This window comes from Drosophila miranda, chromosome 3, assembly GCF_003369915.1.
Source record: "Drosophila miranda strain MSH22 chromosome 3, D.miranda_PacBio2.1, whole genome shotgun sequence".
NCBI lineage: Eukaryota > Metazoa > Arthropoda > Insecta > Diptera > Drosophilidae > Drosophila > Drosophila miranda.
This window is the reverse complement of record NC_046676.1, coordinates 18,782,121-18,803,212: the sequence shown is the minus strand read 5'-3', so window position 1 is coordinate 18,803,212 and position 21,092 is coordinate 18,782,121. Positions and strand designations below refer to the sequence as shown.

General features: G+C 47.2%; 9 protein-coding genes across 10 annotated transcripts; 5 read left to right on the top strand and 4 right to left on the bottom strand.

Annotated features, from left to right (window-relative positions):
• Positions 1 to 417: 417 nt before the first annotated feature.
• LOC108158032 (chorion protein S38) lies at positions 418 to 792 on the bottom strand. The gene has a single exon (XM_017290176.1). It carries the CDS (start codon positions 790 to 792, stop codon positions 418 to 420), a length of 375 nt encoding a protein of 124 aa, XP_017145665.1.
• Positions 793 to 2,700: 1,908 nt separating this feature from the next.
• On the top strand, positions 2,701 to 4,740 carry LOC108160363 (zinc finger protein 227). The gene is made up of 5 exons (XM_017294334.2): positions 2,701 to 2,811; positions 2,883 to 3,504; positions 3,563 to 3,952; positions 4,008 to 4,560; positions 4,622 to 4,740. Exons 1-5 carry the CDS (start codon positions 2,805 to 2,807, stop codon positions 4,673 to 4,675), a joined length of 1,626 nt encoding a protein of 541 aa, XP_017149823.1. The 5' UTR covers positions 2,701 to 2,804; the 3' UTR covers positions 4,676 to 4,740.
• A 27-nt stretch (positions 4,741 to 4,767) lies between these two features.
• LOC108160364 (geminin) lies at positions 4,768 to 5,679 on the bottom strand. The gene has a single exon (XM_017294335.2). It carries the CDS (start codon positions 5,540 to 5,542, stop codon positions 4,973 to 4,975), a length of 570 nt encoding a protein of 189 aa, XP_017149824.1. The 5' UTR covers positions 5,543 to 5,679; the 3' UTR covers positions 4,768 to 4,972.
• A 547-nt stretch (positions 5,680 to 6,226) lies between these two features.
• Positions 6,227 to 9,375, top strand: LOC108159918. The gene has a single exon (XM_017293554.2). It carries the CDS (start codon positions 6,387 to 6,389, stop codon positions 8,847 to 8,849), a length of 2,463 nt encoding a protein of 820 aa, XP_017149043.1. The 5' UTR covers positions 6,227 to 6,386; the 3' UTR covers positions 8,850 to 9,375.
• Positions 9,281 to 10,959, bottom strand: LOC108159919 (DNA polymerase interacting tetratricopeptide repeat-containing, protein of 47 kDa). Its single transcript, XM_017293555.2, has 2 exons — positions 10,278 to 10,959; positions 9,281 to 10,221 (listed from the first exon to the last, which is right to left on the bottom strand). The coding sequence occupies exons 1-2, from the start codon at positions 10,905 to 10,907 to the stop codon at positions 9,661 to 9,663; spliced, it is 1,191 nt and encodes a 396-aa protein (XP_017149044.1). The 5' UTR covers positions 10,908 to 10,959; the 3' UTR covers positions 9,281 to 9,660.
• An 807-nt stretch (positions 10,960 to 11,766) lies between these two features.
• LOC108159591 (nascent polypeptide-associated complex subunit alpha) lies at positions 11,767 to 12,956 on the top strand. Of its 2 annotated transcripts, none has more exons than XM_017293042.2 (2): positions 11,767 to 11,854; positions 12,145 to 12,956. In XM_017293042.2, exon 2 carries the CDS (start codon positions 12,151 to 12,153, stop codon positions 12,796 to 12,798), a length of 648 nt encoding a protein of 215 aa, XP_017148531.1. In that variant the 5' UTR covers positions 11,767 to 11,854; positions 12,145 to 12,150; the 3' UTR covers positions 12,799 to 12,956. The 2 variants fall into 2 exon arrangements, with proteins under 2 accessions (XP_017148531.1, XP_017148532.1); XM_017293043.1 differs by lacking the exon at positions 11,767 to 11,854 and adding an exon at positions 11,866 to 11,889.
• On the bottom strand, positions 12,841 to 15,063 carry LOC117188004 (diacylglycerol kinase epsilon-like). Its single transcript, XM_033391117.1, has 4 exons — positions 14,784 to 15,063; positions 13,703 to 14,710; positions 13,324 to 13,641; positions 12,841 to 13,270 (listed from the first exon to the last, which is right to left on the bottom strand). Exons 1-4 carry the CDS (start codon positions 14,949 to 14,951, stop codon positions 13,145 to 13,147), a joined length of 1,620 nt encoding a protein of 539 aa, XP_033247008.1. The 5' UTR covers positions 14,952 to 15,063; the 3' UTR covers positions 12,841 to 13,144.
• A 262-nt stretch (positions 15,064 to 15,325) lies between these two features.
• LOC108159588 (25S rRNA (cytosine-C(5))-methyltransferase nop2) lies at positions 15,326 to 18,584 on the top strand. Its single transcript, XM_017293039.2, has 3 exons — positions 15,326 to 15,521; positions 15,583 to 16,574; positions 16,636 to 18,584. The coding sequence occupies exons 1-3, from the start codon at positions 15,425 to 15,427 to the stop codon at positions 18,343 to 18,345; spliced, it is 2,799 nt and encodes a 932-aa protein (XP_017148528.1). The 5' UTR covers positions 15,326 to 15,424; the 3' UTR covers positions 18,346 to 18,584.
• A 149-nt stretch (positions 18,585 to 18,733) lies between these two features.
• LOC108159589 (endothelin-converting enzyme 1) lies at positions 18,734 to 20,866 on the top strand. The gene has a single exon (XM_017293040.2). It carries the CDS (start codon positions 18,749 to 18,751, stop codon positions 20,705 to 20,707), a length of 1,959 nt encoding a protein of 652 aa, XP_017148529.1. The 5' UTR covers positions 18,734 to 18,748; the 3' UTR covers positions 20,708 to 20,866.
• Positions 20,867 to 21,092: the final 226 nt, after the last annotated feature.

The window sequence follows — 21,092 nt, the reverse complement described above, 5'->3', positions numbered from 1 at the left end:
GTCCTTCCTCCGTTCGAGGAACATTGCCATTCAATTGCAATTGCGCATACGTCCTGTGGGCGACAGGATGGTTCGACTTCACAGCAGCCTGCTCTCAGCAACGCCTTTCAATTTGCTCACAAAGGCACTCATTAGGACCCATCATTATGCACATCGAGATGCGCTTATTGAAATCCTTCGAAGGTTTTCTCCCTCTCACTTTTCAAGCCAACTGAACGACTGAATCCAGGTCGGATTCTTAGAGCTGATTCTGTTCAAATAGATTATATTGAATTGAATTGTTGTTTCTAAATATAGTTTTTTTTTATCTTGCATACCCGTCAAAGTACATAACTTATAGCCGCGACACTTTTATATTTAAATCTTACTTTATTCGGAGTTCGAAATCTTCTTAATTATAAATTTCTAAAATTGTAATTAGCTTGTAAACTTATTTTTTCCATGATGTCCGTGTCCATGACCATGTCCGTGTCCACTTCCGCCGGCACCACCGACAAGCACCGGCTTGACCACAACGACGGGCTTGACAATCACGGGCTTCACAAAAACGGGCTTTGGCTTAACAAATTTGGAAGATAGGCCCTCCAGAAGCTGCTTAGGATCCGAAATAAAGGCGGGCTTCGGCTTGACAAGCTTGGATGACAGAGTGGATAGGAGTTGGCTTGGATCCGGAAGGTTGATCGGCTTCAGGGCGACTGCTTTGGACTTGCTGAGAGTGGGCGTGGCCAGGACACAGACCGTCAGACAGACGGCCGTGGTCAGGAGCAGCAGATAGCTCTTGAGTGGATCCATTGTGAGTGTGGAGGGCACAGAATGTCGACATCTATTTATTGTGAGTGATGCGCGGCCACCGAAGCTCATTGGCATGCACCACTTGCTGCTCGATCTGTGCGAGCTTTTATTCAAATTTCATTCGACTGATCGAGGCTCCTCTGCAAGCCGTCGCCAGGCGGAAGGTGGCAGGTGGCGGCATTCCATGTGCTTGTTGTTGCTGCATCGTCGGAAGAATTCCCCATGTGTAAGTTGAATTCACAATTATGCGGCAGGGCAGGGTTTTCCTAGTCGTAATTCTGCCCAACTTTTATTCATGATCGCTCCTAAAGTAGCCAGCCAGTGCTCACTTGATCCGAGTTGGCATTCAGAAGGCGACTCGCCAGATCCAAATCAGACATGACGTCTGTAGCTCTGCCGCATTCGCATGCTTAATGCTTAGCAAGAGTTGACATAATTTCTGATTTTTTTGTTCTACCCCCAGGCTGAAGGCGGAAATAGAAATATCCAGTGTTTTATTAAGCCTCATAAATGATTTTCATGTTCCAGGTACATATCAAGAAGCAAACAAACTAAACTCGAGTGGTTTTAAATTGTAGAAAATAAATAGCAAATAAAAGTAAATTGAATTCCGATTATATTTTAGAATTTTGCCCGCGACCTATGGTTGTAATATCTACATACTCTGCAACATTTCATGTAGTAATCATGTACCATTTGAGGTAAAAATTGAACCGACGGTATATTTACGGTATATCGGTATATAATGGTACATTTGGTCAATTTTCAACGTTATCAAGTCAATCAAGTAGAAAATCGATTCATCAATCGTATAAAATTATGTGGGCAGGGCTGAGAGTTCAATCTTGCTAGTAATATTCCACGGAAGATTAAAACGAAGAATATTTTCAAGTATTTTTTGGTATTTTTCGGTATATTTTAAAAATGTTAAAATAATCAATAACAGCATTGATTTCAATTTTGATCAGCTGTCGCGACTTATCGAAGCACTGCCATCTCAATTGGATTTGGCGCTCAAGTTTGGTGGGACTTTTTTTGGATTTTTCCTTGCCACAATGTCCTTTTTCCCCTCAACAATGTCCCTTACATTCCACACTCACTTACGTTTTCTTACGTGTTATGTTGCTGGCAACATTTAATTTGTATGGGCCAGACTCATGTGCCGTGAAATCGAGCAGCATTGTTCCACAACATTGCGCGGATTGAGCAACATTTTGCATACCCTGGGAAATGGATGTTATAGAACTGAGAAAATGTTTGTCATCTAATGCACCAATAAAGGCCAAAACTAGTCAGTTTCTGTTTCAAAGCTATTTCAACGATATGTTGAAGGTTTTGGTCTTCTTACAGAAACCAAGAATGGGTATCGGGATCGAGATATATTTACAAGACCCCAATCATATGCATTAATATGTCCAAAACATAACAGCTTGGAAAAACAGTTTCTTCATATATATCAACGAAATAGGGTATACCTGTGCCCACACTCCGGTTGACGGGACATTTCACACCACTTACGTTGGCACTGTTTTTTTGTTGACCTTTTTTGCTTAAACCTTGTTTTCTACACTATACAATAAAACAGAGTACTTAAAAGTAGTCAATCAGGTAGAAAATGTATTCATTAATGGCCTAAAATTATGTGGGCAGAGCTAATGGTTTTAGTTAGGCAGCATTATTCAACGGAATAAAGAAATTGAACAATTGGAACGATTTTTCCCTTACGTTTTATTGTTTGATCTTTTTCGCTAAAACCTTTTCTTAACCAAAATTCAATAAAAGCAAGTAATAAAAATAAGCCAGTTAAGTAGAAAATTGATTCATCAACCGTATAAAATTATGTGTTCAGCGCTGAGGGTCCTAGCTAGCGAGTAATATCAAATCGAATATCAAAATCGAGGAATATGATTTCTGATCGTGGACAGAAAACGATAGGTCGATAGGTCGATAGGTCCACTAGGTAAACTATATGTTTGTTTTTAGTAAATAAACTAATTGCGCCAATTAAAGCCATGTCGTGTGAGTATAAGAGTATAGACTGCCAGAGATTGATGGCACTCACAGTACAGTGAAATTCTCCTCCCATTCAGCCTCCATCGAAGGTGGGGACCCATCTACCGATACTACCATGCACGTGGACGACAACATGCCTTCCCAGGAGTGCGTGTATTGCAATTTTTGTGGAAATGTGTACGAGAACGAAGAGGCATACGAGGAGGACCATCGTAGTGGCTCCTGCCTCAGCGGCATAGGCAGGGATGAATTCCAAACTGAGGAGACTAATTTGGTTGAGGAAGAGGAAATAGTGGAAGCAGATGTGCCGCTTTGGGACGTGATAGATGACCCACAGCAGGTCGATGCAGAGTCGGAACGTTACTTTTGCTTTGATTGCCACATCATATACGAGAGCCACAGCAGTGCCGAAAATCATGTGTGCCCACCAGAAGGGGCGGGCAATGTAGCCAGCCAAAATGCGAGCATGCCCAGGCAGCCCACCCGACGCAAAGTTGCAAGAGCTACTGCCGACGGAGATTGCCCAAAATTTAATTGCCAAATTTGTAATACCGTTTTCAACACGCAAAAGAGTCTCAAGTTCCATATGCGCATACACGACGAGCCCAAGCTCAAGCGAATTCAGGATGCCCTTCCTGTGGGCGCCCATCAGGAATATAGCGGACTGGATTTGTTTTTCTGCGAGATCTGTCAAAGAGAGTAGGTGCTCAGATAAGCCAAAAACGGCTGCCCTCCTCACAGTGCTATCCTCTTTCAGATTTGATTACGGCCTCAAGACGATTCACCAGAAGATGCATACTGAAGCCCCGAGCAAGTTAGTGTGCGGCACTTGCAATCGCCAGTTCAAAAACTCCACCAACTACCGGATGCATTTGAAGATGCATGAGAAGAAACAAGCGGAGCCTTCTACTTCATTGTCGAAAAAAGATCCCGTCGACAAAAGTAGACCGGAATTTCCATGCCAATACTGCGGCAAGGTATTCTATCGCCCATTCGAAAAGGTGAAACACGAACGTGTTCACACAGGAGAGAAGCCCTACGCCTGCGAGGCGTGTGGCAAAAGGTTTCGTGTCTCATACTCCCTCACCCTGCATTTGCGCTCCCACACAGACATTCGTCCCTACGTGTGCATTGTCTGCAACAAGCGGTGAGTCAACAGAATACAATAAAAATCATAAATAATAATTATCCTTTCCATGTAGCTTTAAATTGCAGTCAAATTACGTACATCACCTCCACATCCATGACGCGGAGCGCCAGTTTTCCTGTGAGATGTGCTCAAAGTCCTTCAGCACATCGGTGCAGCTGAACGCTCATAAGAATTCGCACACCAAGCCTTTCGAGTGTGAGGTTTGCAACCGTCCCTTTTCCTCGCTATACGCAGTCAACAATCACATGAAAACCCACAAGAATGATCCAGCCAGCAAAAGTACCCTGGTGCTTGTTTCGTCTGAAAATAAAGACCCTGTCAAGGTGCTTGCTGGTGGAAAATTCTCGTGTAGTGAATGCGGGGCGGAGTACTCGCGTATTTATGCGCTGCGCCAGCACTTAAAATCAGCCCACGGCAAGGTAGAGGGTGCTCATGCACAGAAGAATGAGCCACCGTCCATTAAGGAGCCTCATGTGGCCGAGGCGAACGACTCTGAGGCAGCCATACGCAAAGCAGCAGCAGAGGCGGATGCTGCTTACAGGAATGCTGTGGTAAACGATGTGGACGTCAGTGGTAGCGTGCCCACCTACCAGGAGGCTGTTGAAGTAAGTACAGCTGTGTCCAAATGTAATTGCCCAATCATTAGCAACTTATCTCCCCTCTCAGTTCGATGTGGATAACTTCGACAGCGAGGAAATCATCAGTGATTGGCTGAAATAGGAGCACATAGGTTTACTCTATGTATATGTATTTTCCTATTGAATAAACTTTAAAATATTCATTTATTTGGCAATTGTTACAATCAACAGCGGTTCAGATTAGGAAATACGTTTTATTGGGAACATCATAACTGGCAATTAACAGGTAAATATATTGCTGGCTTTCACTGAGACCAGTCCGTTGGGTTAGGGAACATACATGGGTAAATTATAAAATGAAGGAATTCGTTAACTACAACTAATTGTATAATTTTAAATAAACAAAACATGTGCACATGGTAGCAGCATGGGCAGGCAATTAGTTCTGAGCGGCTTCAGTCTCCTCCTCCTCCAACTCGCTGGTGTACTCGTCACAAATTTCCTTGAGCACCTCCACCAGATTCTTTACCTCGTCTAGTTCCTGCCGCATCGTATCCACCTCCTCCTCCAGCCCCTCGATGCGTTCATGCAGATGTCGGTTCTCTGTCAGCGAGTCCTCCAAGGCAACCCGCCGCTGTTCAGCCAACAATTTGTAATAGTTCTCCCCGGGCTCACACTCACTGGTGAGATCGTCTGCTGTGATGGGTTTGTCGGCGTCGTTTTGCGGCTCCTCCTGAGCCTCAGTTTGTGTATCGGCATCCTTAGTCGATGTTGCAGCTGCTGCCGTGTCCACGCATTTGCGTTTGCCGTATTTGGTACTGGGCGTAATTGGGACGCCGGCCTTCAAGCGACTCAGTTGATCCACGATGGAGGCGCGTCCCGACAGATTCTCCTTATCGTTGACGTTGCCGTGCAGCGGCTTCAGTGTCTTGCGTTGTTGCTTCAGATGCTCCTGCTGCTCGGCCTCGCTTTCGACTTGGATGTAGACTCTTGCAGCTCCCGTAGACATCTTCAATGCTGTTCGTTATTCGTATTTATCAATGGTTAAGCGAACGTTTTATTTGCTCGCCGTTTTGTTTACGCATTAATTTTTTCCACAAAATTTCACGTTGTAATGGCCGCCAAAAATGCTGAACAGTTGATATCGGACTTATCGATAAAATATACCAATATATATAAAATATACCAAAATATACCGGTAGCGAATCAAACCGTTCCTATTGCTAAATTTTGATATTCCGTTTAATAATGCTGACTAACTAAATTCCTCAGCCCTGCCCACATAGAGCGAAAACGAGAGCCTTAACCGATTTGAAGAAGAAAGCAGTTCGGCCATCGATACTATCGACTGAAATATTTCTGGTATTTTTTAGTTCAAAATTGAACCGACGGTATATTTACGGTATATAATGTTATTTCATTTTGTCAATTTCATCAATCTATTAATTTCATTTTCAACGTTATATAGAAATCCAATAAAAGCAATTATTTAAATCAAGCCAATCAAGTAGAAAATTTATTCATAAATCGTATAAAATTATGTGGGCATGGCTAAATGTTCTATACAGCTAGTAATATACACAAATCGAGGAATATAGAACTTGAATTCTTCAGTATATTTACGGTATATTTTTAAAATGAGACGGTATATTTTGGTATATTTGTGAGGGTCGGACAGTATATTTTATCGTTACGTCCGCGGTCACACTGGACTCCACCCATCGAAAAAAAAAGATGTAAAATCTGCTAATAGCGTAATTAAATCGTTCACCTTTTTATTTCCACTCGACGCACACCCACCCACACAACAGCATCCTGCGCCCATAGCACAGAACATTTTACTGGTGGCAAAGATGGACCACAACGAGATTTCCATGTGTATGGACGTCAAGTTGGATACACACGATAAGCGCGCAATGGCGCTGCGCTATAAGACGTGGACTCGATGCCAAGTGAAAATCGAAGCCATCAAATGTGTGCCCTGCTTCCTTCGCCTCACATTTCAGGGATCTGCGGACAATGAAGAGCCGCCAGCATCTTCCAAAGCGCTGAGTGTCTCGGTGAATGTGCCCGGCGTCAGCATGAGCTTGGCCACCTCACGGACCAAGCAGCACTCGTACGGGCTGTTTTGGACCCAAAATCGGCGCGAATGCTTCATTTACTTTGCCTTGGAAACTGAGTTGTCCTGTCGTCGCCACATGAAGTGGATGAAGAAGTCCATTAAGAATCTGGAGCTGTACAGACAGGTTTTCCTGGAGCAGCGCCGATTGAGCAGGGGTCCTGGTGCCTTGGGTCCACTGCCAAATCTGCCAGATGCTTTGGACATCAGCCATTTCTCGGCGCGTGTCTCGCAGATCTATGAGGAAATCTTTGACGGAAGCCGAATATCGCGCGCCTCCATTGCCTCGGGCATATATGAGGAGATGAAGCCAGCTGTTATGGAGACGCCTTCGCCACCTCCCCTACCAACGCACCCATATCGTAAACGCATAAACACATTTGAGTGCTCTCCTTTGGGCGATATTCCGCGATCCTGCACCAACCCCGAAGTGGAGCTAGCCAAGAAGAAGAAATACAAGAACATGCTGGACAACCTCTTCGGGAGTACGCGCCAGAAACGCTCCGGCAGTGTTAGTGAACCCGTCCAGCAGCCGAAGGACGACCAGTTGCCCCTCTACGAAAATGCGCCGACTCCAGAGGTGGCTCTGCCCTTGAAGCGCACTTCCCAGCTGAGCAAATCCCAGCGGAATAGCTTCTCAAGTCCCGACCTTTCGAAGCTCAACTTTCTGGACACCTTTGGGGAGGATATTTTCACGCAAAGCCACGAGTCTAGCGTTGAGCTGAACATCAGTCTGGATGACTCGGCCATTGAACCAATCTCACGGGATCAGTTGGTCGCACAGATCACGAGACACTTGAGCAAATCCGGCTCCCTAGAGAGCTTAAATGTATCTGAGCAACTGCCGAATAACTTTAACTTTTCCGCATGTAATACATCAACCATTAATCTGATCGGATCCCATGGTGCAGTGCCGCACAGCAATCGTGTGAAGAAAAATAAGATTATGGTGGACGATCTCACCGGATACTGTGTGATGGCGCCTATCGTGAAAATTATAGAGAAGGAGGTGCTGCCGCAGCCAGCTGGAAGCACTGCCTCCACCTCGTCTGGATATTCCACGGGCTCCTATTGCTCTTCCACCAGCAGCTGTAACACGGAGGACCAACCCACCAAGACATTGGTAGCTCCGGCTGCCAATGAGAGTGACATCTACGAGGCCATGCATGGCAGCTCCTTGAACAGCACCACAGCAGCAGCTGCGTCCGGTTTTGCCGAGCATTTGTATGAGAATCTCTTGGCTGTCAAGGCCGCCCAGGAGCTAGAGACCCAACCTCTAGGCATTGGCCTCAGCACCAGCACACCCACCGAATCTCCTTTGCCAGCCTTGCCGCAAAAGGGAACACCTAAAGAGAAGCACAGCTATCAGGAGGAGGAGGAGGAGGACTACTACCAGACGCCCAGGAAGTCCATTATAAGCGTAGACGACAAGGTTCCCTCGTACTATCCAAACAGTTGCGATACTCTTAAATCCAAGCGACGAAGTCCCACCGAACATGGCCCAAGCCTGAGGCACCTTGTTAGTTCCAAGTTGCGTCGCGAACGCAAGGAGAATCTTTATATATCGTCGCCACAGCAAATCAACGAACAGCGTCAGAAGGCCAACAACGCATCGGCAACAGCAACATCATCATCATCATTATCCACCAAGACTAAAATCTCAACGAAGAAGACTGCCGCCCACAAGATCTCCGAGGGAGTCTATGCCGTGACTCATCCGGTCAAGCGCCCCAATAGCACAAACAGCAACAATCACAACAACAATAATATGGAAGGAATAGAGGAGGAGCTCTTACACTTAACAATGCTCAAGAATATTGATTTCAAGTTCGATGACGGTCAGTCCACTGAGGATAAATCCCCGGGACAGCCAAGATACCCCACCATGAAGGGGGGCATAGTCCAGCCCAAACTGGAGGATGAGTACGAGAGCCACTATCAGGCGGCCGAGCAGGCAACTCGATTGCTCCAGAAGTATGCCACGCTGGCAAAATTTGGAAATTCTCCGAGCAAGACCAAGCCTGTGGCCCATCAGCCCATGACTCAGTCGGTGGCTACGTCCCATGGACTGCAGCCGTCTGGGGGCAGCATGAAAAAGTTTGCCTCGCTGCCTCGTTTCAAGAGAATAGACTTTTCGCCGCTGAAAATGCGTCTGAACAACGTCTTGCAGAGGAATTCGCCATCGCCGCAGCCGTAGGAACTCTGCAGTTAAGTTAATTTTAGCAAGGAATGCTTTCGCAGTAACATCTACTTATGTCACAGTGGAAGCACACACCTTTTAATTGTTTAAAGTATCGCTTAATTTATGTTATAGGTTATCTTGTGATTGTGATCTCTGCAGCTTTGTGTTGTTTTGATGAGAAGCTGATATCATCAGCTTAATATTATTTTATCCATGTATGTAATACGCTTTCCAACGTTGCACTTAGTCTATATAGTATAGCCTTATATGTTGATCCAGCTTTGTCATAAGTACTCTAACGAATCATATCCAGTTCCATTTAAGGAGCGCTCCTAGTATTACTGTTGTGAATTGATTGTCTACTCTACAATTTATACATACATACGAATATGCTCAATTAAGGAAAATTTACAGAAACGCTTTTATACGAATTATACAAAATCCGATATTGTTGACTCATTTAGGCTCCTCGTTGTTGAAAAGATAACCAAATTTAGTTGAACAAGTTTTAATTATATTCTAACCTAATTATATAATGTAATATTACACTCGGCTCGCGCCTTCCCAGATATTTGGGGGCGGTGTGTGGCTGGAACTACGCTTTTTAGCTTCGCATAACATATCAAAAACTGGTTAGTCCTATTTAATAAATGCTTATATAGCCCCACCAACGCTCAATTGTACCGTGACTAAGATGTAAGCTTAATAAAAAGTATTTGCTACAACCGAAAAAAAAATTTTAATGGAATCTGGCTCGAGTCAGAGTAGGGAGAACAAAATATTTGTTTAATGTGTCAATAGTGGAACCCTTTATTTCGTCATAGCCTCAACTGTAGACCATTGGCCGTCGTTGCTCATTTAAAAACTCCTGCTCAACCCGCGTATCCTTCGGTACCACATAGAAGAGCAGAGCTCCTCCAGAGACAAAGAAGCCCTTCTCATTGATAATTTCGCTTAGCGATCTCTCGGGTTCCACCTTGTGGACACAGGCCGCTTTGCGGTTCTCGTAGTACACATTCACATTTCCCATTCGGTAGTTATGCGACTTGTCGCAGGGCAGTGGCTCGGCAAATAGCGTCGTAAGGCAATCCATCATGGTAGCGGTCTCCGGCAGCTGCTGCTGAAAATCGCTGAAGAGGAACTCTGGGTAGGAGAAGGCCGCAGGCCAGATTAGAGTGCTGCCATTGTCGTCGAGGTGCACTGGGTGGTCCTCTAGTGGCAGGAACTTGGGACGCAGCAACTCCTCGGTAATGTTGGCCTTTTTTCCTACCTTTTGATCGTCGAATTTGATGGCACGCTGCTCAATGGCGTCCCGAAGCTTGTGGAATCGGGTCAGACGACGCTTGGACTCGGCAGCCTCTTTCCGCTGATTTCGTTCCGTTTCCAGCTGAAAGAAAAACCAGAGCTTATATGGCGAACATCGGGAATTATCATCGCAGTCACCTTCTTCATCTTGTTCTTGTGCAGCAGGTCCTTGGCCTCCTTGTGGTCGATATCCACCTCCAGCAGTTCCTCGCACATCTGCGTGCACACATCAAACTTATCCAGCTCATAAGCACATTGGGCTGCCCTCCAGCGGGCCTTTGTGTAGTCCGGCTTGAAGAATAAGGCTCGTTGAGCATCGCTCAAGGAGGATCTGTAGTTCTTGATGAAATAGTGGGCCGCTGAGCGATTATTATACAGTACGGCCAATACATCGGGATTGTCAGACTTCGACTTGATGCCCTCGGTGAAGCTGTACACGGCCATGCGGAATTTCTTGTGCTTCATATAGAAGTTTCCGTCTTCTTTGTAATTGAGAGCAAGCTCGTCGCGTGTATTCTCCTCGGGATCGTACTTGAGCTTCTGCAGGCCCTCGAACATGGGATGGACATCATCGCCAGGTTGTGGCGCCTTCTTCATGAAGAACGGGTGCTTGTCCATTTCCTCCTGCCATCGATCCTCGGGCCAGCCCTCCTCATACCGCTTTTTCTCCAGACCATCGATGAAGGCATCCAGCTCGGCATCTAGCTTGGCAGCCAGCTCCAGACGTTCCTCGTCCGTCCAAGTTTTTTGGGCATCCAACTCATCCATAGCTCATAAAAAAACAAAAACAAAGGAATCGCACATGCTGAACGTTGTGTGGCCAGATGCCGTATATTTTATCAATTAATCCGCGGTCACACTGACTTTGTCGCCTTCGATTACATACAAATGTATTTCATATGTAGCAACTGTGTAGTTAGAATGTAGTTACCATTTACAAACATTAGTTTAGTGGAATTGTGGTTGACCTTTTTCGCTAAAACCGTTTTTAGGCAAAGTCCAAAAAATGCAAGTGTTTAAAATATACCAGTCAAGTAGAAAATAGGTTCGTTAATAGGATAAAACTATGTAGGCATGGCTAATTGTTCTTTATAGCCATTAATATTCCACGGAATATCAAAATCGAGAAATTCGGTTTGCAAACCTAGATGGATAATGATTAGCCCATTGTAGTCCAAGGGGGTATTTTAATATTCCACCGAAAATAATGAAAATTAAATAGTTTTAGCGAAGATTAGGTGAAAGATATCGTCGTTTTTTTAAGTATATAGGAAGGATAGGACGGATCTACGAGAATAACTTGCAAACACAATTATTTTCCGCCATTTACCTCAAGTCGTTGAACTATTTAAAGATAGTGGGCTTAAGTGTGCTAAGTTCGGTTTTTCATCAGTATTTTGTTGAACCAAAATTTAGGCAAAAACAATCAAAGCAATCGCCGCAGCAGGAAAACAAGTCAAGTATTTAAAACAAGCCAGTAAAAAAGACCATTGATTCATTAATCGAATAAAACTATGTGGCCATGGCTGAGGGTTCTATCTAGCTAGTAATATTCCACGGAATATCAAAATCGAGGAATATGTTTAATAGAACTTGAGTTCGTCAGTATATTTACGGTATATTTTTAATTTTGTGGGGTATTTTCAGTATATTTTATCGATAACTCCGATCTTCGATTGCCCCATCTCTTTTCATTTCCTGCACTTTTTCCAAAGGTAAATAATTCTGTAATTTAAGAAACCATCACGTTGTAAAGACAATATTTGCATGCAAAATACTATAGCCAGCAGTAATAACTATCAATACATAGAATTATTTTTTGCTTGGCTGGCTGCTTATACGTTTAAATATTCAAAGAAAAATCAATGACCAGCACTGATAATGACCCCCAACTGGGGGTTTTCTTGCCTCTTTTCTGCCGGCACCAGATGCTGGGCTAGACATTAGTTAAAGTGATTAGTTTAATGATACAACACTAATAGATGAATAATTTGGTTGCTTACAGATAAAAATGCCAGAACTCACTGAAATCAAGAACGAGGCTCCCTCCACCTCCGCCGAGGCCAAGGTCGAGGATGTACGCGTTGAGGATGACGGCAGCGACAGCGACTCCGATGGCATGCCCGGCTTGGAGGAGACTGGCGCAGGCACCACCCAGCTGGGTGGCGGAGCCACTGGCTTGCCCATCGATCTGGTGTCCAAGGCCAAGCAGTCTCGCGGCGAGAAGAAGGCGAGGAAGATCATGCTCAAGCTGGGCCTGAAGCAGATCCATGGAGTCAACCGTGTAACCATCCGCAAGTCGAAGAACATCCTGTTCGTGATCAACAACCCGGATGTTTACAAGAATCCCCACAGCGACACCTACATCGTGTTCGGTGAGGCCAAGATTGAGGATCTTTCCCAGCAGGCTCAGGTCGCCGCCGCCGAGAAGTTCAAGGCCCCAGAGGCTGCCGGCGCCGTCGACAGCGTTGGTGCTACCACATCGGTGGCTCCGATTGCCGAGGAAGATGAGGAGGAGGTCGACGACACTGGCGTCGATGAGAAGGACATTGAGCTGGTCATAACGCAGGCGAACACGACGCGAGCGAAGGCCATCAAGGCGCTGAAGAACAACAGCAACGACATAGTCAATGCCATCATGGAGCTCACCATGCTCTAGATAGCTCTCCACGCGCCGCAGAAACTATGATTTCGTTGCTTACCCGCCCTTTCGATAACTACAGACCCAGCTGTTATGCATGCATCAAGCGACTGCATGCTACACCAGTCAACATTTAAAAGCATTATTAATCAAGAATAAAGTGAAATTCTTTCTGACACAATTCCTGTTTATTTTGGGACTAGCATTAGGAGCGCTTTCAAATGCGATTGCAACTTTTCAACTTAAAACAATTCGAAAGTTAAATAGAATGCGGTTTCGAGTTAAGTAAATATATTAAATATATAAGTACGTTAGGGGAGATTACGGTGACTGGCACAATGTGGATTAGTCTGGGGGTCAAATATTAGGTGGAGATTGGATCCAGCTTGAGGACACGAGCCTGGCTGCGTGCCTGCAATCGTATGTCGGCCGGACTCTGCATCCAGGGTTCTCCATCTGCCTGCATCGGTACGGTTTCCTTCACTTGCAACTGAGAGCGAAGAATGAAACACAGAGTTCCCCATAAGAACACAGAACACTTACCCTAATCTGCTTGGCTTGGCCAATCCTCACTGGTTTGCTTATGTTACACTGCAGCTGGGCAATGTGAAAGGACGAGACGATGCCAAACACTTCCATCACTCCATCGGATATAGAGTTGACAATTCGCGTATCGCCATTGGAGTTGCTCAGCTCACACAACTTGCAGCCGGCGCCCCAGGAGTCTATGTTGAGAAAGACCAGCGCCTGCAGTTCCGGCAGTTGGATCGGTTTGTTGTCCAGGTACAAGGTGAGTTTTTCCTCAATTCGTTCGCAGCCCGGTTGCATGACCTGCTGCGTTCCAAATGTAAAGTACAGCAGCTGCAAAGTATGGGTTGATGTCTTGATATGTCTTGAACCTGGTCACTTCTTTGAAAGCTACCTTATTGAAAATGCGGCTGCTGAGAAGATAAAAACGAGATTCGCGCGTCTTGTGGAAGTTGTAGGTGATGTACGCGTCCACACCCACGCTGAAGTAGTTATACACGTGTATGGTCTTTGTGGGATGTCTTTGAATGGGCAGTCGATAGTGTAGCTTCTCGATTTGCAGGTCATAACGATCCAGATTGATGGAGCGGGCGCGTCGAATGTTGCGCAGGATCTGTACCGGGTCGAGAACAGTGGGTGGCTCCGCTCCCCAGCCAAGCACTCGCGACAAATCGTTGCCAGTGCCCAGCGGCATGATGGCTACCGAGGGCTGGGGCTTTATATTCAAAGCGTAGATGGTGTTCATCACCCAGCCAATGGTCCCATCTCCGCCGGCCACCAGTATGCGACAGGGGCGGGGACTAGCCTTTGCTGCCCACTGCAGAGCGTCCTGGGGTCCGCGGGAGCCTAGCTCCATGACCTGCATAGGATGCAGGTAGCCACGCAGCAGGGACAAAACATCGGCACCTGTACTGCTGCCAGACTTTGTGTTGGCTATCACAATCAAAGGCTCCCAGTTATCTATATCGGGCGGTGTTATACTGGCCAGATGCAGGCGCATTGAGTCCCGAGTGCGGGCGGCAACAAAGCTGTAGGGCGGAAAAATCATGTCCTTAAACTCGCCAAAGTCACACTCGTCCTTGACATTGATTTCCTTGTAGCAGTCATCGTGGTAGCAGCGCTGGCACCAGGCACAGCGCCATCCATACAGTCCCGGATCAGTGCTAGCATGATGATCCACTTCATCACCACAGGCAGAGCAGTTGATTCCCATCGGCAGATTGCCGTGGACCCATAGATGCCGAACGGAGGTCTCGTTGCGCAACCATTTATCCTTGCATCGATATCCTCTGTCCGCCTGGCGCTGGCATACCGGCGTTGCGTGCGTGCATAGGCCGCAGCAGTCGCAGAAGAGTCCTGCCGAGGGTGTCATCAAAATCTCGCATACATTACAGAAGCAGGCCTGCGATTGAGAGAAATTGTCAGTGCTCGTGGATGTGTGCAGAGGGGTGCTGGCAACAAGTGAGCACACGCACCTGCTCGATGATTTTTATTGATTTCCAGCTATGACGTGACTTCCCCGATAATATGCTAATGACAACATCTTCGGCCAGAATGCTGCGACAGAACGCAAAGAGCACGCCCAGAGCCAGCAACGAGCCAATGAGCGCTTCCACGCTCAGGTCAATTGTGGCAATGTCCATGGTGCGTGCACAAGATCCTTTAATTATGCTAAAAAATTGCAGTTTTCGGCATTTTCACGATTAGTTTGTTTTTCTTCAGCCAACATCCCGATACCGACTGCTAATTACCTGCCAGTGCTGAGACGGCTGTTTTCCTAATCTGGCTCTTTCCGCTACAATCGAATAGCTAGATTAAGCTAACTAGCTTACAGTATTAACGAGTAATTGCCGATTTAATTAATATCATGCTATTTAATTTTAAATTACACTTTGTAGTTGTAAATAGACTCTTTCTATCCATATACATATTTGTATTCAAAATATTTCACGGCTTCTAGCAGTTTTATAGCTGGCAGCACGAACAGTGTCGGTTCGCTCTGTTGTAGTGTTGCAAAGTACTCGCTGTCTTTTGAGCGGCGCACGTGGAGCAAAATCAAAGTGCTCACGTTTTTAATTTGTTTCTGCTCAAAAATTAAAGAAATTTAGTTAAAAGTATGGGTCGCAAGGCTGAGTTCGATGACAAACCGAAGAAGGGACCTGGCCGCAAGGCGCGCAAACAGGGCGCACCGGTATTCCGCAAGCAGTCTTTTGGTAAGTAATGTTGAAATGCCCCGCTGAAGAGTTTGCTTATTTGAAGAATTGTATCGTGCAGCTCCCCAGGAAGAGGAGGATAAGAAGCTGTCTCACCGCCAGAAGCAGCGTGTCGGCAAGCGTGAGCAGAAGAAGGTTGTGCAAAAGGCTAAGATACAGGAGAAGCGTGCAAAGGGGCAGCAAAAGCAGCTGGCTCAACGACAAAAGAAATACAACAGCGACAGCGAGCCCGAGGATGAGGTGGAGCCTCAAGAGGCATCCTCAGACGAGGAGGTTCCACAGCTTGTACCAGCCGGCAAACCACAAAAGGCTTCTGCTACCAAGGGCTTCACAGATGAAAATGACGATTGGCTAAAGCCGAAGAAGCAGCAGAAATTGAAAAAGCTGCCACAGCCGGAGCCAGATTCGGAGGAGGAGTTGGAGGAGGACTCTGACGCTGAGTTGGAGGCGGAAAGTGGTCAGGAAGATGACTCAGACGCGGAATCGGCTGAAGACGTAGATGACGACGAGCAGGAGATTGAAGAAGATTCCGATGAAGATGATGCTAAAGTTGGCAAGCTGGCAGATCTGTCCGACGATGATGATGAGGCCAACTCTGATGACGACTTTGATATATCCGGTGATGAAGGTGCCCAAGAAGGTAGTGGTAGCGATGATGATGAGGACGACGACGAGGATGATGATGACGATGACAAGCTTCCCATTGAACGCGCCAATAAGAAGCTGAAGAAACGCGAGGCCAAAGAAGCCAAGGAGGCAGAAGAGGAAATGCAAATGACAGTGGATCATCAGGATGTGTTTCAGCTGCCGACCGAAGAGGAGGAGGCCGAGAAAGAAATCACCTTACAGGACGTGCAGCAGCGCATCAAGGACGTCACCCTGGTCCTGTCCGACTTTAAGAAATACCGTCAGGCTGATCGCTCACGCAGCGAGTACATCGATCGGCTGCGACAGGATCTTTGTCTGTACTATAGCTACAATGATTTCCTTATGGAAAAGCTTATGGATATGTTCCCTCTGAGCGAGCTCATGGAATACCTAGAATCATCAGAGGTGAGTAACCATCATCGCAGGAGACTGGAATGGAGTTTAACCAATTTATCCTTCCTTCTAGGTGGCCCGTCCGCTAACAATCCGTACGAATACGCTGAAAATACGCCGCCGGCAGCTGGCCGGCGCCCTGATCAATCGTGGCGTTAATCTGGATCCCCTGGGCAAGTGGACCAAAGAGGGCTTGGTAATCTTCAACTCTCAGGTGCCGCTGGGTGCCACTCCGGAGTATCTGGGCGGTTATTATATGATCCAGGGCGCCTCCTCGATGCTGCCTGTGATGGCGCTGGCCCCGCAGGAGAACGAACGCATTTTGGACATGTGCTCTGCTCCGGGCGGGAAGGGCTCCCACATTGCGGCCGCCATGAAGAACTCTGGCGTGCTTTTCGCCAACGATTCCAACAGGGATCGCATCAAGGCCGTTGTGGCCAACTTCCATCGGCTGGGAGTTGTAAATTCTGTCGTGAGCTGCGAGGACGGCACCAAGTTCCGTAAAATAATGACCGGCTTCGATCGTATCCTGCTGGATGCCCCCTGCACTGGAACTGGTGTCGTGTCCAAGGATCCCAGTGTGAAGACGACGAAATCGGATGTGGACGTGCAACGCTGCTACAATCTTCAGCGCAAGCTTCTCCTCACCGCCATCGACTGTGTGGATGCCAAATCATCGACCGGTGGCATCATTGTGTACTCCACCTGCTCTGTGCTGCCCGAGGAAAACGAGTGGGTCATCGACTATGCGCTGAAGAAGCGCAACGTTAAGCTGGTTCCCACTGGACTTGACTTTGGCGTTGAGGGCTTCACCAAGTTCCGGCAGCATCGGTTCCATCCCAGCTTGAATCTGACCAAGCGCTATTATCCACACACCCACAACATGGACGGCTTCTATGTGGCCAAGCTGAAGAAGTTCTCCAACACGATACCCATAACCAAGGAGCAGCAGGAGGAGGACGAGAAGCAGCTCGATGAACCCATCGAGGGCGAGACCACAACTGAAGCAGCGGAAGCTAAGGGAGCGGCTGAGGATGCAGAAGAAAATGCGGATGCGGAAAAGGCTCCTCGCAAGCTGCTGGGCAAGCGGGCCGGCAAGCCAAGCTTTACAGATATTGACCTAGATCTGAAGAAAAAGAAGCTCGAGGCGAACAAAAAGAAGTATGTGGCCAAGGTATTCGAGAAGCCCGTCAAGGTGGCCAAGACCCCAAAGCCAGAGCAACCCCAAGAGTCGAACGGTACACCGAAAGCTCAAAAGAACGAGAAGCCCCAGGAGGCGACCGGTGCACCGACGGGCCAAAAGAAGGAGAAGCGCCTTGAGAAGAACAGAACACCGAAAATCCAAAAGAAGGAGAAGCCCCTAGAGAAGAACGGACTACCGAAGGCCCAAAAGAAGCAGGAGCCCCAGTTCAAGGCAGCGCAGGCCAATGGGAAGGGAAAACCATCCAAACCGGAAGCCGGTAAGAAGTTCCCGTCTCAGTCCAATGGCAAAGCGTCTCCTGGAAAGCAGTCTCCAGCAGCACCCAAGCCCGAAACGAAAAGGTTCCAGCCAAAGGACAAGAAGGCCCAAGTCAATCAGCCAGCAGCAAGTGCCAAAGCAAACGCCAAACTGGCCAAGGCCTCGCGTATCGACGCTGACGATGTGCCCGTGCTGGAGGGCAAACCCATCAAAAGGCAGAACAATCTGAAGCAGAAGTCCAAGCAGATCGGACAGCTGAAGAAGTCAAAGACGGGAGCAAATCCCAATCCGAGAGGAGGCAAAGGCAAAAAGTTCAAGAAGTGAACACCATAAATCATACAAGTCGGTTAAGTAGTTGGTTAAGTGTAGGCCTGAAGCTTAGTCAAATGGTTGGGGGGTAGTCCCAGAGGCTGTCTCTGAATACCCCCAAAACGATGATCTGTTTTATACCGCGAACTGTTTCTATTGCCTTGGCTACGGTTTGAAGATTGTGAACTAAAACGTTGCTTGTAATTAACGAACATATTCAATAAACGTTAAGCTCGGATTAATGTAATCAGAAAGCGGGTTTTTCCACTGCAAATTTGCATCGATCAGGCCTAAGGCTTTAGTTGTTTGTATTTAGCGATATATCCATTCCAGCCCTGGTCCAAGCTCCAGCTGGGCGTTACCCCCACAGCAGCACAGATAAAGCCGTCTGGCATGCTTTAGTCATGGTCAGCCGAGCATGGAGATAAGCTTCAATTCTCAAACACATTTCAGTGGCAAGCGAGTGAACAACATGAAATGGTGCTGGAATCTGCTGTGTTCCTTCCTTCTGCTGGAATTGGCTCCCATCCAAGCGTTTGTGGACATAAACATGCTCACGGCTCTCCAGATACATAAGAACCTCAACGGATCTGAAGATCCCTGCAGGAATTTCTGGAACTATGCCTGCGGTAACTATTCAGCAGCTAACGGCACCAAATATGTGGATAACTTCCAGCTGGTGGAGGATCTGTACGCCCAGGCCATGGTGGAGTTCATGGAGAGTGAGGGAGAGCTCATCGAGAGTGCTTTGGAATTGAATGAAGAACCAGCGGAGCGACTGTTGGCCCAGATGCGAGCCTATTACAAGGCCTGCACCAAGGATCCAGAGATAGACTGGTCAGAGGCAGATGTCCATTCGCTGGAGCCCAACGATTGGGCGCTCGAAACGGCTAAGTTCCGTAGACACGGATTGAATGCGGTGTTCTTTGACGAGCGCGTAGATGTCGAAACCAACGATTCGCTGCGTCCGGTGGTGCAGCTCAAGATGCCCGCTCTCAGTAACAACTACAGCGAGCGACGTGCCCTGCAGGTCCTTCAACGCAATCACTCTGGAAGCGTAGAAGGAATCTCCAGGCTGGTGGATCAGCTGCGGCAACTGGAAGCCAAGCACCGCCAAGAGGAGCCTCTGGTACAGTCCTGGTCCTTGGCCGATCTCACGCAGCACATACCAAAAATCAATTGGCAAGGTTACTTTCATGAGCTGCTGTCGGGGCATCTGGAGGGGGTGCTTTTCGAGGTCAGCGATGTGGATTACTTGCGGGAGCTTGGCCAGCTTTTGAGTAATACCAGTAAAAGCACCATTAATCTTTATCTCCGATTGCGTTTCACCGTTCTGCTGAAGCAGTCGGCACCAGCCAGGCGCAACCCCAAGACATGCATTCACCACATGCGGGCCCTGCTCCCCTTGGGCATGAACTACCTGTATAAACGCTATGTGTACAGGCACAGGGATTTGTTGGACACCAAACAGCTGCTGTTGATCTTCGATAGCCTCAAGATTATGTTCGGCAGTTACTTGAATGCCAATCGCCTGCAGCTAAGTTCAGAACAACTATCTTATGTGATGAAAAAGCTGGGGGCTATGAAGCTGCGAGTGGGGAATCTTCCAGAGGAGACGTCACATGCCTTCTACGACAGCCACTATGAAAGTGCCAATTTCTCGGACTCCCTCTTTCTGGGGAATATCCTCGAGGCCTTGAGTCTGCGCACCCGACTCCAGCACGATGCTCTCCGGCTGCCACACTCCCGATTGGACCTGCATCGCTACTATGTCAATGATGATGTGGTCAAGGCCCGTACCTCCCCCTTCTACGAGAACGAGCGGAACACGATCACTGTGCCCCTGATCTTTCTGCAGTGGCCCCTCTTCGATAGCCGCCAGCACCATATCTTCCAGTTCAGCTTGATGGGCGGTGTCCTGGCCCATGAGCTGACCCATGCCTTCGAGCAGGAGGGCATTCTCTTCGATGCCGATGGCAATGAGTCGCCTGTGGGATTGCAGATTCGCGAGACGAAGGTCTTCCAGAACGCCGTCAAATGCGCTGCCCGGACGCCAGCAGTGTCGCTAAAGGAACGTCTGGCCGATCTCAATGGCCTCCAGCTAGCCTACGATACGTTTTTTGGGCCGAACCACAACTCCCAGAACTTCGAATATCGTCCCTATGCATTTGAGAGCGAATTCAAAGCACCGCAGCTGTTCCACCTGAGCTACGCGCAGTTCTTCTGCGGCATCCTGCCGCCGGTGCTCGGTCATGATAGGGACGATGTGCGTGTCAATTTGAGCGTTGGAAATTTACGTCAATTCTCGTTGGATTTTAAGTGTCCCCCGCCAGCAGTGCAGTCGCCCCCTGTGTGTGAATTGTGGCGCCCAAAATAATCATCTACTTTGGTGTCAGTTTAAGTTTTGTCTCGAATGCATTTAAATTTAAAAAGTAATACAATGTTCAAGCTGATCGACAGCGCGATGCCATGTAGTTTTAGAATACAAGAAAATTGTGTGATTATTTGACAATTAATAAATTATAGGTCACCAGCAGAGGTCTCTATGTCAATCGCCAGGAAAGCTCAACCGATCCAGAGATTGCTCTGCCTCTCTCTCTTTCTCTCTTTCCCTTGGCTAACAGTAACCAGTCACATTTCTTTATCACCAATGACTAGGGTATCAAAAGTATTAATTCTTGGAAAATTGTACAAAACTCATTGATAGGCCCATTCAATTTGATTGTCCATTGCATTTGACAGGTTATGGCTTCGCTGCAATC